At 37.2% G+C, this 16,780-nt stretch overlaps 2 protein-coding genes across 3 annotated transcripts; both read right to left on the bottom strand.

Moving 5' to 3' along the window:
• Nucleotides 1-201: 201 nt before the first annotated feature.
• Nucleotides 202-5,324, bottom strand: LOC136251100 (uncharacterized). Its single transcript, XM_066043487.1, has 10 exons — nt 5,307-5,324; nt 4,373-4,497; nt 4,089-4,211; nt 3,886-4,000; nt 3,101-3,507; nt 2,652-2,874; nt 2,263-2,456; nt 1,454-1,699; nt 627-887; nt 202-575 (listed from the first exon to the last, which is right to left on the bottom strand). Exons 2-10 carry the CDS (start codon nt 4,470-4,472, stop codon nt 313-315), a joined length of 1,932 nt encoding a protein of 643 aa, XP_065899559.1. The 5' UTR covers nt 4,473-4,497; nt 5,307-5,324; the 3' UTR covers nt 202-312.
• Nucleotides 5,191-16,745, bottom strand: LOC136251108 (omega-amidase NIT2-like). 2 transcript variants are annotated; one of them, XM_066043496.1, is made up of 10 exons: nt 16,633-16,745; nt 12,941-13,059; nt 10,750-10,870; nt 9,527-9,709; nt 8,793-8,867; nt 8,661-8,739; nt 8,102-8,117; nt 6,920-7,008; nt 5,514-5,569; nt 5,191-5,462 (listed from the first exon to the last, which is right to left on the bottom strand). In XM_066043496.1, the coding sequence occupies exons 1-10, from the start codon at nt 16,640-16,642 to the stop codon at nt 5,395-5,397; spliced, it is 816 nt and encodes a 271-aa protein (XP_065899568.1). In that variant the 5' UTR covers nt 16,643-16,745; the 3' UTR covers nt 5,191-5,394. The 2 variants fall into 2 exon arrangements, 1 of the variants encoding a protein (XP_065899568.1); XR_010698945.1 differs by lacking the exon at nt 5,191-5,462 and adding an exon at nt 7,810-7,881 and having other exon boundaries at nt 5,520-5,569.
• Nucleotides 16,746-16,780: the final 35 nt, after the last annotated feature.

Genomic DNA, 16,780 nt, shown 5'->3' with positions numbered 1-16,780 from the left:
GATAATTGTTCTACTACTATACTCTTTAAGCTTGATCTATTTAAAACTATAGATTAATTATAATTCATCAAAATCTCCCGTTAGTGAAACAATCTCTATAGACTGTTCAGCTTTATCAATATATTTACATATATGTACCACAGTCCTATATGCTTGAATTAATACACCAAATAGTTACTAATACATAAATAGCATCGATATTGTTGTGATTATATTAAAAGGTGATTAAACACATCAATCACATTCAAAATTTATAGTCCATTAATAAACAAAGTAAAATTGTTTTTATTGAAAATGAAGTCTTTTTGTTCACTAGACAACAGTTAGGATAGCTCTATCAGATGTTATTGCTAATCTTCCACTGATCAAGTAACACACGTATCTACCAGCATCATGTTTCTTAACATCAGTAATTGTTAGTGTGCTTTTTCCACCGAATGATGCTACTTGTCCAGTAAATATGCTACCATTGTGTATCCAAAAAAATCCGACACCAGATGTAACAGATGCTCCACATGTTAAAATGGCTGTTGAACCAACCGGAGCCCATGTGTCTTGAGGTTGAGTAGTGATTTCTACCAGTGTATAAATAACACTACAACATTTTACAAAACTAATGTACTTACTTATGACACTGATAGTTGAAATGCTTGATACAGTCTTTCCAGCTTCATTGGACACTACACACCTGTACTGGTGTGACTCTTTTGGTCTCCTCACAGTAAGTCTGTTATGATCTCCAGCAGGTCTCCACTGTACTCCATCAATCTCACGAGTCTCCCATTCATATACAATGGACCCAATTCCATTTCCTCTACATTTGAGAGTGACACTGGCATCAGGAGTAGCTGACTGACTGATAGGATTGACCACAATTTTAGGAGGACCTGTGAAAACCACACAAAATGGCATCCAATGTCTTAACAGTGACCTAATATAATTTTCATATCTCAGGGGTGTAATTTTTTGATGATGGTCAGCTACAAGTGTCTTGGAAACTGTTTAGAACAATTTACAGATTGAAATTCAAAGCATTGGTAACATATCATTTGTTAACTAAGCTAAAAATTTATTATTACTGAGACGTATCACACCCTAACTGATACAGCATGCAAGACAATAGGAGGAATGCTAATTAGTACAAACGTTTACTCCATGTATGGAAAGTCACATATTATATATCAGCCCCACCAAAGCAGTGAATGCATGGAACTCGTTGTACTACATATGTAGCTAGCAACATGTTTAAAGTAATACATAGAGCGTGTCAAGTATTTTTAGCACAAATTTGTGTTTAATTATCAACTATAGACTAGAACATGACACACCATGTCTTATCAATGGTGCTACACTTCCTGTAACACTATTATTGCATGGCTTCAGGTACAATTTCACAGTCACAAAGCAAACTGAAGCATATATCAATCAGGTACGAAATGACCAATCTTCTTACCATAAACATTAACATAGGTGCTGTTAGAAGTTATTGTCTCATTTCCACTGCTCACTTTACACCTGTACTGGCCACTGGTTCTTGTAGTGTAAGTGGATGCATTGCTAGCACTAACTGTGGTCCAGTGTCCAGAAGAGTCTCCCTTCTCCCAAGAGTACACTGGTTTACCAGAACTACTAGCTCTACATGTGAGTGTGAGGGCACTACCATCTGGTATGAGCCCACCAACTGGGTGATCTGTGATTTCTGTAAATACATTAAAACAAACATCATATTTGTTATACTGTTGATTCAAAGTAACTTCCTGATATATTGTTGATACCAGAGACTACTGTACTATGTAATTTATGCATATTATATACATATTATATTAACTGACATATACTACTGTAAGTTCAAACTTTGAAGTTACCTGTGCAGAGAAACACCCTACAATGGTTTAACCGCCACCATTCACACAGTTCTCCCTCACATCTAAGCATTTTCCTTCCCTAATATAGCTGGTGTTTGTTTATCTCTAAAGTATCAGGCACCTAATTTTAATATTCAGATGTCACATCCATAAAAGCTCCCAATGTAATCAAATTGTTATACCATGGAACAAATATAGATGTACAAAGGCTCTCATTGTTTACACCGAAATGGTTTGTGGTGACCAGATTCTTTAAACCTCAGTGATAATAATATTGCTAAGCTACTTGCTCTGTGTTTTTATACATATCTACAGTGTATCTGTCATAACATTACACATATCACGATGCCACAATTATTAATGATCACATAATGCAGGGGAATGTTAACATGTATACCTAATCTGACGACTGCCTCAAATGTTAAACTGAAATAAGGCTGTCTGATTATCCTGTTGTTGTGTGTCCAGTACTTTATGAAAGCAAATCTTGTAGCAGTGTACACATCAAGGGTAGACCATCCGTTAGTGTTACACCTGCTAACTTCGCTGGTGCTATTTAGGCTGTTCTGTACCGTCACACAACTGTAGAACCTATGATAAAAAAATCACGATAGTAAATTAAGATACAAAGGAAAATACCAAAATGATACAAGTGAGATTTTCTGAAATATAAACTAATTCTTTAAATAAATAAATAATCCATATTTAAACATTGCATGCTACATTTTATAAGGACAGTAGCTACAGCATGTCATTGTCTTGTGAAGGATATATACTATAGCAAACCTTTCTCCTATAAAATCTGATTCTTGTCTTAGCCTCACTAACACTTCATGATCAGTTGGCACTTCTATTACCCAACTGCACGTAGTATAGGGATAAGGTGGGGCCTCAAACCGGCCTTGTGTCTTATTGATGTATATGTTGCAGTTGTGAGGAGAGACAGTGGGTTGATCACAGCAGAAGTTACAAGAATTATCACTTTTACTAGGTAGCTCAGAATCTTCTCCTGTAACATACATGCAATGTTTATGCAACATGCTGTAGTGCATGGAAAATCTCGTAAAAGGGACTTAATAGAAACACTCTATTGCCCATAAGTAAGGTAAAAATAAAGGTTCAAAGTCTATGCATAGAGTATACTTTTGAAATAGGAAGATCCTACGCTAAAACAAAATATGAATCTATTTCGCTCTGTATGAAGAGGCTCCACTACTATATAACTGGGTACATACTTTTACTGCATTCATCTCTGTACAGCAGATTGGTTTGCAGTATATCCAAAGGACTGAGATCACTCCTGAACGTATTAATAGTGTTATTCCCTTTAGCTTCTAGAGTAAGAGAGCCATCTTTAGAGAACGCTCTTGGAGAATAGTGCATGATACTCTCGTAATCATACTCCACACCAAGTGAGTCAACATCGGATGGTTTTTCTGTGGCAAAACCCCTCTCATATATTCCTGGGATGATGTTGTCTCTGTGAACAGTGATGTAGTTGTCTCTGTCAGGACGTTGGTGCTCATGATAAAACCCGATAGCATGGCCTAGTTCATGTAACACAGTACGGATAGTGAAACAGGCACCACTCATTGTGATTGGCTGGATCCTTCCCTCTAGCCGACCAACAACAGAGGAACACCTATGTACATCAAACAGTAAAGTGTGTTATGGTGAACTATTAGTGTAAAATATCAAGGAGGTAGGTATACATGTAGCAGTTTGCAAGTCAGAAGTGATACTTAATTTTTAAAGCAGCTCTAATAAATTATATGCAAATTCACAACACAATGAAGGTGTTACTTTGAGCAGATTTTGTTTTGTCTAGTGTTTAAGATTTACTTTCACTACCAAAAATGGTTACTGTATTACATATATATAGAAGAAAATTACCGGAGGAAAGATACTGTAGCATACTTGAGAAACTACAATGCATCACTTACAATCTGCTAAGAGCATTCCAATTCAAATTAAATGCTTCATTTCCTAACCACAACAGAATACATACATGTGTACATACCATAAACTGTATATAAAAATGATCCCAGGTTGGTTGCTACATCTTTCTCTGAATTTTATGCAAGTCTTATTCTCCCAGTGTCTCATAGCTTCAAAGATTGTTTCTCTGTGTGAGGCTGTAATATACCATAACTGCATGATATGGTGGTTGTCAGCAATGGTATGGCCTTTCCTAGCCCATGTTTATCTACAAGGTTAACTAACCAGTAAATCCATCTGAGATGCTATAGTACACAATTCCATTAGGCCATAACCTGGTCTTATCGGCTACAGCACTACGCTTAAGCCTTCTGTGGGCTGCATGTTGGATATGGTCACCTGAAACCTCTGCAAGGAATAGTGATAGTGAACAAGATGCAATACCATAAACAAGCATATGTTTCTCCAATAATTATCAAAATCAACTCATTTAGTTACTGTACACTATGAAACTATAATAATGTATTATTCTAAAAAGACTATAGTAATATTCCATAGTCCAAACCTACCCTGGTATCTGGCATGAATAGGAGATCCAGAATTCAATACAATGTACTGCAATAGCAGCACCAGCATAACAAGTATACTACACCTGAAACTCTCACCCATCACAAGCTGTGCTGCTATCAATGACCTGCACAACCAAATTCATGATTATTTATAGCTAAACACATTCCCTATTTGGTATTCAGCAGTCTTTCAGTCTATTGCAAGCCATGAATGTAATTTGTTAGTCTGTGTTCATAAACTTTATGAACTGATAAAACTATACCACCCAGGACTGGAATTGATTGGTTTGCTATTACACACCCCTATAGGAACCCCACCAAAAACAGCCACATTAACAATGTCCTCACAAGCTATCAAACACATGGGAATATTGACTTTATGGTTGCATGTAATCTATCTACAGGTAATAATTATAACAGGTATCAGGCTTCGTGCCTGCATATATAGTATATGTGTCAACAACTTCAGGCATGTCTCCCATGCACTCATCCATGTGCTCTAAGAAATAGTTCTACTAGTTAGGTGGCTTCTTTTGTTAGCTACATAGCTGAACACATGCCATTGTTACCCGCCCTGTCTTTAGTAAAGCTTAAATGGTGTTAAACTGTTCACAAAAGTAACAGCATAGCTAATTACAATGCGTTATATAGGAACATTTACATAAATAAATAGTTGGCTTATAGCCATGAAAACATGTACACCCTTATGCACCATTAGAAAAGCAATCGTTAAAAATGCTTTCAGAAAGCTAGTACTCATAACAGCCATAACTTGGGCCACCGTAACATGCATCCATTCATTATATCTTAAAGTTAGTATCTTTAACATTTAGACAATGAAATATACTCAAATCACAGACCGGTATGCCGCTACACTTTTGTAAGAACACACACATATATATAGCATTCAAAATAGCAATACATATGTACAAACTTCTTGTATAGTACATAACATGACACTCTTCTTTATCATGAATGTAGCTCTATGGCTATATCATTCCACACTCAGATAGCTAAGGCATTTAAAAGTCATTTCTTCTTTCTTTGTTAATTGGTAGCTGACTACAGACTTCCTCTAAATATTTCAAATCTACATGCAGTGCTCAAGATTAAAGAACAAATGATAGTAAAACATTCTTACCAATATCAGCTAATAAAACCTGCTCATATGGGCCACATCTAGCTATCACTTTACCCCTGCAACAATACATAAAATAACACAGCAAGAAGGTACAAAAAGAAGTAAAATCCACACAAAAATAGCCAAGCTGTGATTAAGAAATTCATGGTTTTATGCAGTGCTGTTAATGATGATGGTAAATATAGTGACCCAGAACACTAAGCTCAGTGATTTCATAATGATATTTTATTATATTTTGTTACTTTGCAAGACCTCAAAATTGAATATAAAAACAATTATGAATTAAATAGAAAAAAATGGCGTGGCCTTTATAAGCTTGGGGGGAAAATAGCCATTATTAAAATTTATCTTCATTAATATCATTCCAACCATTTCTTAGCTGCCACTATTGATTTTACAACTTTTTCACCCAGGCTTATAAAGGCTGCACCATTTTTTCATAGCATGGCTGTTTTGTGTGGATCAGTATTATCCACTGAGAATACAGCTTTACACATCGTAAGCCAGTCAATTTATGTCTGACTTGATGAAGTTATAAAACTGCTTTGTCTTTGTTAACTTGTAAACTGATATGTATTATCTATTATTAATATTACCGATTCCATTAAGGATTCCTTTAGGATACAATTAATTTTCAATCATTCTATTGGGCTTTACGTTTTTGAAAAATTACTAATGTATGCACACACGTAGGTGACTGGGTCTGGTCTTATTGCCCATGACAAAAACAACACAACACAAAACTACAGTACTATCAAATTTCAGAATCAAAATCAGCTAGACTTGAGTGGTCTACTTTGCTGGTTGCTTTTCTCAAGCACAATGGCAACCTGTACGAGTAATAGAGCTCTGGCCAGCCTGAAGATGGCTTTATGTGGCTATACAGCTCCGTGGTGTTGAATGAAGACCTGAGTTGTAAATGTCTTTTCCAGTTTGATATCCGAATGGCCCACAACTTGGCCTAATTAATCCCTACACCTTCTTCTTTAACTTTGTACACAGCCTCTTGCCTTCTTTCAAGCCCTCGCCACCCACCCCTTTTGGAGCTTGCCTGCATTGAGTTAAAAACTATCTAAAAATGATGGGAAACTTAGCTGTTGGATATGTGGGTGCACTAGAAGGTAAGGAATTGGCATAAAATATGTGAAAATTTGGTACATGTAGCAGTAACCATTGGTGAGCTACAACACACTGAATACAGAAAAATGGCATTTCTCAATAAGTGGAAACTTTTAAAACGATAAATAGGTGATAAGACCTATTTTCCCAGACTAGGTCACATGTGGACTATATGCTATTATGTACATACACATACGTACTGTATGTATGTATGTATGTCTTTAGTACCATATGTACATAACTGGCTAGTTACTAGCTGTTATAGTTATACAACTTTGTATACCCACCATGGATCAACCACCATGCTGTTGCCATAGTAATGGAATATGGCATCTTTGCTGTTATCCTGACTAGGGCACACACCACACACGTACACCTGTATAACATGTATGTTAGCACTGATATTAGGCAATATGTTACCAAACAAAATATCACGCAAAAATTTGATTGAATATCTACAAATATGGGAATTCGAATGCATGTATCTCTCTAGCAAATATGGGTATGTAGTAACCAAGCATGCATGTAAGCCAAAATTTGGTAGAGTGTATGTAGACTCTGCCTTAGTTTATCAACAATCTCCCTTACGGCTCTACAAATATTTGGCATCCTGCAGTTCTAAATGTTGATTGCCTATATCTATAAACATGAAGTAGTAGTGCTGTTAACAAATGGTCGTTCAGTTGCTATTTCGTAAGTTTACTACACATTAAGCAGTAAACTAAATGAAGCCATATAAATTAGTTAATGTTATACAGTGCAAATTGCTATACAATACAATTACACTGAGAAAGTCCATGATATACTTGAAGTTAAGGTAGGGCTTATTGAATGAGTATGCTTGTAGTTGAAATTTTCAGACCAACACTACAGAGTCTGGTTTTTAGGCACATTCACTTAATAAAATTTCCCAAAATATTTATATTGTTAACAAGCATTTGTTACGCGCATGTGCCAAATAAAAAACATCATCACAAGTGTTTGTGGATTATCACTGTGTGATTTGCAGTCGCCATGTGTAGCAATATTTGGAGTCTAGCTCCAGTATAAATCCATCATGTGGAAAATGAATTCCATATGGGAGAAGATCATTTTACATGGTGAGCATGGTGAAATCCACATTATTATTATTGGTCATGTGCCACATGAAATTTCGAGCCTCAAACAGTTGACAAACCTCTAGCATTTCATCTCTTGTATAGCCGCACCTCATGTTGTAGCTTCATGTTCATGCACATGAACTTATCAACTATGATTAAGTACAACAAACGGGTATGTGTTTAATAAATAATACCCATGCTTAATACATATGTACATGCACTTCTGTGGTCTAGAAACTTTGTATTAGTCTCTCAGCCTCCTTGCACGTGCTTTATTTTTCACACTGCCCTGTAATAGTGTATGTGGTTTGGAATGAAGTATACCATATTAAAGTAATTGGACAACAAAACATTTCATGAAGAGCTTACTTGACTATCCACAGCTCTTTTGTATCATTCAAGTGTTGTAGAATGTAAAAGAATGTGTCAATTAAGTCACTACATTACTTTGCATTTGCATGAATGCACATTTACATAGAGACGTACATGTGCAGTATATGCATACATATTTACATACATACATATGCATGTATGTATGTACATACAAACACACACACACACATACATACACACACATACACACGTACACGCACACACACATACATGCACGTACACGCACACATACACACATACTATACACACATTACACATACACACACGCATGCACGCACGCACGCACACACATATACACATTACACACACACACACACTCGCACACACACACACACACACACACACACACACACACACACACACACACACACACACACACACACACACACACACACACACACACACACACACACACACACACACACACACACACACACACACACAACACACACACACACTACATACATACACAATATATATACACAAAAGTGCTGTATAATAAGTACATACACTTACAATTATACATACTATATACCTTGCCCTCAACATCACTTCCCAGTGTGCTGATCCAATATCAACATTGTAGGCACTAGGATAACACAATAAACTGCACCCTACAATGATCACCATAAACCACAATCATATATTATGGACACTATCAACACACCTTCCTTCCCATAGTGCAGAGCCAACTCAGGATACCTCAAGTCACGGCATATTCCAACCCCAACACTACCCCACACTGAAACACACAGTGTAATCAATAAGTCATACAAACTACAACACTGGCTACCTATCACCATATACCACTTAACTATACAGTCCTGGTATAATTACATGCATGTACAATACTTGTAGTCTATAATTATCCATTTAGCTGATAGTAGTGTCAACATAATTTTGCATGAACAGTCTAGTTTTCAGATTGTTCAATAGCTCTCCAGTTTTGTATGGAAGTTATTAACACTGCACTAGTACAGATAAATTAGAATGACATATTAGATGGATGATACAGTGGATGTCAGTATACTGATATCTACATCACCAATGAAAGCATGTACATTAATCAACTTCTACTGGGCCTTGTCAGTGTTAAGTGCAGTTAATTTCGCTAACACAGTTTGTTAAATCCATTCCTATACGATGCTGTTGTTTAACATTCAAAAGGGACTGAGTGATGATAAACAATAGGAAGATTCATTTTCATTGTTTTCAAAAAGAGTGCACTTTTGAATGTAGAAAACATCAAGTTGCATTCTGTATATACGAAATGCATACACTATATTAATCTGTTCTAAAGCAAACTCAAATAAATACTGGATCCTCTATGATGACTTCTACTAAGCTGGTATACATTAATGTGTTCTGTAATGCTCAAATCTCTTCCTATGATATACTTACTAGTATTAACAACGGTAAGAGTGTCACCAGGAGAGAATATCTCTGACTCTTTTATCATCATCTGTCCAGGGACATAAGTGTTGGCGAGGTACATCTTATGATATTTGGATAACATGTCACCGGTTGGTCCAAACACTGGACAAGTATTGTAAAATTTGGACCCATCTCTCTCTGGTATTGACCCTGATACAGTATATTAAATAAATACTTTATATTCAAAAACCATGTTTGAATAGAAACACTACAGTGTAAGTCTACATGTAAACACTGTATATGAATATGTTACCAGCTATAACACACTCTTAGTCTGTATGCAACTAGTTATTTGTTTGAAAAATTGCCTCATATTTCCATTAATACTTGTATTAATGGAGTCAAACAAAGCCTTCACCTGCAGTTGTTGTAGCACACATGCACATACCATACATGTACACACATACACACACACACGCACATGCACACACACACACACACACACACACACACTGTACTACATACTACACTACACTACACTACACTACACTACATTACATTACACTACACACACACACTGTACTACACTACACTACATTACACTACACACACACACACACACACACACACACACACACACTACACTACACTACACTACACTATATTACACCACACACACACACCCACACCCACACACACCACACACACACACACACACACACACACACACACACACACACACACACACACACACACACACACACACACACAAACACAAACACATGCATGCCCGCACCTGCAAAGCAAGAAAGAAAAGCATTAGCTATAGCACATTAGACCACCTATGCATATGCAAGCTTATCGATAACTCCTGGGAGCAAGACTAGTAACGCAAAGTTTCTTGCTTAACAGTAACTAGGGCAGTTAAACTAGGCCATTGCTCTGACCACTTGACTGCTGCTACCTCATACACAAATGCATACACACACTTAGTTGCACACACTACACATATGCTTCACTACACACAAACACACACAAACAAAACAATTTTAGTAATTTGTTTTATATACACAGCAAAGCTTCACTTAACAGCCACCTCATTAATAAAGACCACTTCACAATAGTGACTACATTATGTTTGCCTCAACATACATGTTACTGTGACAAAGATATTATTATAAATGCTATATACTTTGAGGCTATCCCATATACACAATGAGACTTTAAAAAACTAAACACACTATATATACCTCCTATGATGTAGATATCACACTCCTTAGCAACAGCAGATAGAGCAGTACTAGTTGGACCAGGTATCTCTTCAGCATATTGAGCAAACAGCTTGGTAGAGTAGGGACAATTAAAACACTCCTACAATACATACACTACAGGTGGTTATCATACAGGACCAGTAACATACAAGAAAAATATATAAGTTTCAACCACTATAGCCCCTCTATTCTGGATAGCTTGAGAACGCAATGAACTCTAAATAGAGTATTATACACTGGGATGAAAACTGACAGTGAGGCCAGATTTTAGGGTATGGGACTCCACTACATGCATATGTACATTGTTACATAGGCAGTATAAAAGGCAAAATTATGACAATGTTATTAGTCATTTCTACGAGACTTCATTGTACACATAACTGTCCAAAACGTTATCAAGAGTTCATAATTATTATGAACTCTTGACGTTACCCACTGCAGTTTACCAGTACCATGAATCCCCAAAAACACTTAAGTGGTTGCATGAATTGTGTAAAGCTAAAGTACATAGGATGCAAGACAGCGGATACTTCAAGCAATAATTGCACCTTCCCAGCTGTTTAATTGTTAAATCAAACATGATTAAGATAACAAGACATCTAAACAGTTCCACAAGGATATCAATTCCTCTATGCTGATTCCCTCTGTCTGCCTAACACCTCATGACAAGGATCAAGACAGCTTTCTGGTATCATCGCATGCCCCAGAAATGGCAGTTCACGAAACTAACATTGAGCAATATTGAGTAGTCTGATTACTGGTGCATGGTGTTAGTTAATTTTGTCTTTGTGTGCAATTAGAAACAGTTTTCTCACAACACACTGCACACATACAATACAGACAGACACAGTTAATGGATTTATAAGTGAAACCTTACTGGGTGCAGTAAATAGAAACCACCAATGTGAACACATTGTCTACTGATAGGACACAAGGTACACCAGACCATGGGAATTACCAGCTATGCTTTAGAGTACTCAGTGAGGATGAATACTGAATTTGGAGTGTGTAAATTAAGTTTTAAGTTGTGTTGGAGTAATATATGATCACATCCATACCATGCACACATACACACACATCTCTAATAACCTCAACAGAAGTCAATTCATTGGGTGGGACCACACATACATCAACACAACATATACACATGATACAGTAGAGCTTTTCTATGCTGCTGCAGAAATATAAGAGTAAAAGTGGTATAAGGCTTACGGTGTATGGAGAACTTGTTACACCACCTGTACACACTTTTGTAATGTACATGTACTAGAGTCCATGATGACTGCAATATGCCTTGAGGCACCTATGGATTCCCAGTATTACAGATCATACACAATTCAGCCACTTTATACAAATATGGCACATCGAGAATAGCCACAAAATAAAATTTTGACTTTTTGTCCTCACTAGTAGGTGAACAGGTGTTCAGGTTCCTGTCGTAAGTGCCTTTCTTAAAGCATTTAAAGATTTACAGAATTTTGGTGATAGTCTATAGCACTGTGCCCAATTAATGCACTATACTGCACAATGTTGTGTTCTGCTATTATGTCACAATTTTGACTACTGTGTGTAATATTTTGTGAGCTTTGCTAACAACAAAAATATTTAGTAATAAAACTTTCCAGACTACAGTAGTTAATTACTAAATTGTTCACAATTTCATTCTAAAATTGTCAGACCCATATTAGTGTGATAGAAAGAATAAGAAAAGGTAGCCATTGTACGCATGTATACACTGTTATGTGTGGTATTTAACTAGTTTGCAATCTAAATTTCATTTAAATTGCATACTGTACATATTTATGTATGTATGAATTATGCACTAGAATCTGTTGACCTTAAGTGGTACGTACAGTGGCTACATGTGTAGAAACCTCACCAAAGGAAACTTAATAAAGCATTTTGTTTACACTTTGCATCACAACAATGACCTCTGATCTATGAAGACCAGTTAAACCTTACCAAAAGATTTCCACCGAAAGCTACCTGGTATAATTGTACAGTGCAACAAACATGGTTTCAAAATTCTATCTCGAGATGTCATATATTACAAAACATAAACTCTAGGTGTAAATCTCTATTTACCAAACAGGTGCTTGCATTATGCAGATCATCCATTATCCTTGTTACACAATGAACAAAATATTTAGATAAATGACAGACTACTCACCGGTAGTACTACTACTTTTGCTCCACTAGAAACAGCTTCTCTGATCAACTGACAAGTACGAGCAACATTCTCCTCCTTATCTGCACCAACTACTGATTGTATTAGCCCAAGCTTGATCACTGTATTAATAGTAAATGCATGTATGTATCTAGTGTTTTGGTTATGCACACACACACACACACACACACACACACACACACACACACACACACACACACACACACACACACACACACACACACACACACACACACACACACACACACACACACACACACACACACACACACACACACACACACACACACACACATACACACACACACACACACACACACACACACACAACACACACACACACACAATCTGTTAAATTGTGACAATGGACACTAGCTATGCAATATGTACTTAAACAACACAAAGATATCAAAGGTCAGTGTAAGATAAAAGTGTTTTGTTTTTTTTTGTCACTGGATTCAACAGGTCTCACCATGTCTGCATGCTATTGACCAAGAGTCCCATTTGCCTGTAATTACCAGAACAAGCTGAATTTTCACTGCAACTAATGAGTATTCAAGTGTTCAAGTATAATCTATTCTCACATTGTATTAGTGCATAAATACTCTTTTGTAGAGGTATCATACAGTACGATAGTACTGTATAGTAGGGATCACAAAGGAGTAGGTGTGGCCCACGGGATAACATCACCCAAAAACCAGCCTCAATTTTCCCTGACGACAATGAGGTAGTATTCGTAGGTAAAACTAAGCCCAAGCAAGTTTTCAGATCGACCCGAAATGCTTTCAACAAGTTGCTATGGAATTTTTAAAAATATTTATTTACCAGAATTTTCTATTGACTGACTGAGTAACCGAATGATTCCTTCAGACAAGCGTACTTGATAACAGCTAAGGCTACGGGCTTGATTTTTTCACTGTTTGACGTCACTTCAGAACGACAGGTACCTTTTTGGCATACCACAGTATGTACAATGCATTCTTCATGGACTTACCAGTGTCCTCCTTTGTGTCCCATTCATCTTTGCTGACAGAAAAAAAGGGTCAATTTGGTGGTAGCATATGATGGCTTCCCTTCGTAACAGAAATCACCTGTATTTTTCATAGTGGCTATTTTGATAGCAGAGATGCTTTTCAAACAGGTCTTGATTCGTACTGCTGTATAACAGATTGAACATAGCTGACAACGAAGCGTAATGGATACTTCACTTTTCAGACGATAATTGGTGTGCATGGCATCATTTCAGATGCAGTATGTGTGGGTTCACCAGTAATAATAATTATTTACAAAAAAAGTTAACAAACAAATACACAGAAAAATTTGGAATTTTCAACTAGAGTAGGGACCATAGCACATCAATAAAAAGTACTGAAACAAGTTGGAGTAGTGCACGACATTAAATCACAGTAAAACTATAAGAAGTGTTATATCCCTACTGTGCTCACATAATGGAAATGCACAGTAGGGATATAACACTTCTTATTGTTTTACTGTGATTTAATATCGTGCACTACTCCAGCTTGTTTCAGCACTTTTTATCGATGTGCTATGGTCCCTACTCTAGTTGAAAATTCCAAATTTTTCTGTGTCTTGTTTCAAATGGAATGGCAATCACAATATATCCAATACTCTACTCTTCATCCTTGATCAAACACTTAAGTCAAAGTCAAGTAAGAAATTTGCTGTACAAGTTTTGTTTGTAAAGTGTATAGCTACCGCAATTGATCCCTTTTGAATCACAACAATACCTAAGCACTGTAATTTACGAGAATATACAAGAATTCGGTTAAGAGTCATGTAAGTCAAGGATCAAGGTTTATTTTTCCATTCTGACTATGGACAACAGGGTATATTGTAGTACCAACCCCTTGTAATGTTTGATTGAGAGTTAAATTTGTAAATTGAAATGTCTAGCAACTTCTAGTGCTACCCGGCCAAACAAAACTTCAGTGGGATGATATTCAAGCTTTGATCAGCCAGTAATATAAATTCGATCATCAACCCATAGATAGACCTAGTCTGGCGCCGCCCACCCCTTCACAAAAAGTAAGGGTCTGGTGAAATGCAGATACTACATCACTTCAAAAGGAATTTAATTAAACAGCATATGTAACTGCTCATAGGCGGCGGAAGGGGGTGCTGGGGGTGCTCCAGCACCCCAACTATTTTACTGGGGGTGCTGAGCATCCTCAACTTAAGCTGTATTGTGCAATAGTCATCACGTGAACTCCTGCAAGGTTTCCAGAAACTGGTCAATCACTGTCGAGATACTATAATAGAGCAGTCACCTAATACAACAGTCAAGCATGTATTAAAATAGATAGCATTTCATTAACAGCTAAATCAATCAAAAATGCCCCCAAATTCAATCACCTGATACCTAATTTTCAAAATTTTCCTGGTTGGGGGCATGCCCCCAGACCCCCTAGAATTAGCATGCTTCGCACTATTACCAACATATTTATAATTTTGGGCACTCTTAGCACCCTTCCGCCTCCTATGCTGCTGGTAATGTCAAACGATTGTCCTTCAATTCGAACAAAGCATTGCATTCCCAAGGTAATTTGTGAGTGAATGTCATTGGCATGCTTTAATTGGCTACACCCAAATCTGAGCAGTAGAAATGATTTAGTATCCGTATTTCACCAGACCCTTGCGAAGGGGTGGGCAGCACCAGACTAGACATTGGCAAGCTGGGGTATAGCCTACAGTACATAGTGTAGCCAAACTGCTACATTTTCTTTTGTACTTGTACACAGAAAAGAAAATAGCCTTCTTCATCCTGTAATACTAATACTAAAAGTGACACAAGACTAGTGACTACACCTTACCGTAGGGCAAGAAAATTTTGTGAGATACAAATTTTCGTAGGTTTCACAGGTGTCTTTACCTCTTTTTCATGAAAATTAAATATTTTGTAGCTCCTATACAAGTTGTATAGAGATCAATGTTTAAACCACAAAAAATTGTACCACAAAAATCACTGATTTTACTACAATCCACGAAAATTACTTGCCCCTACGGTATGCTCCAATCAACATTAAATACCCCCAGTACAGGAGGGTTGGGATATGGTGGAGATTTGACCTGGTAGAAAGTCAAATTCTCAACCCTGGCGGATAAATTAAATTACTTCAAATTCTCCATGGAGCTTCGTTTTATCACGTGCCACAAGTAAAAGCTTTTACCGCTTGCTCAAATTCCCTTCCTGATCGGGCACATTTTAAACTTCAAATACCTTCCTACAGCCCGACACTGCCCAGTGGGGCGCTTAACATTGGTAGATGTATTGCTTTATTATCAGGGGCGGATCCAGACTTTAAAAAGGGGGGTTACACTCTGAAGCTACAACTTCAGCCTAGCTGTAGGTTGAAGACCAAAAAAAGAAAAAAGGTCATCACCTACTGACAATAGCTGCCCCTCACCGTGGATGCCCTCACCAACTATATTTCCTTATTTATGATTAGATACATAGCTTGCTATACCGCTCCTCAAAACACTACTGTGACTGCTCTATTAGAGTATCTCGATTTGACTGCTCTATTAGAGTATCTCGAGTAAGAGAGGCTCTCTCAAAAGTGGGGTTCCATGGAACCCTTTGAACCCCCCCCTGGATCCGCCCCCTGTGGTTCGATCCTTGCCATTTGCAAAGTTACTAGGACAACACGTCTTACCTTTGTCCATAACATCATCAATTCAAAAACTTCGTTGCAGACAGAAGCTGGGAGAGACTTGGGAAATTCCGCGCCAACAGCTGCAGATCTTAATGTAAGCGCACGCGTTTATAGGTATCATACTCCGCAGATCAGAGCGCCGGGGCAA

The sequence above is a fragment of the Dysidea avara genome, chromosome 1 (assembly GCF_963678975.1).
Source record: "Dysidea avara chromosome 1, odDysAvar1.4, whole genome shotgun sequence".
In the NCBI taxonomy this organism is placed as follows: Eukaryota; Metazoa; Porifera; class Demospongiae; order Dictyoceratida; family Dysideidae; genus Dysidea; species Dysidea avara.
The sequence above is the reverse complement of the archived record's forward strand: the minus strand, read 5'-3'. Positions and strand labels throughout refer to the sequence as shown.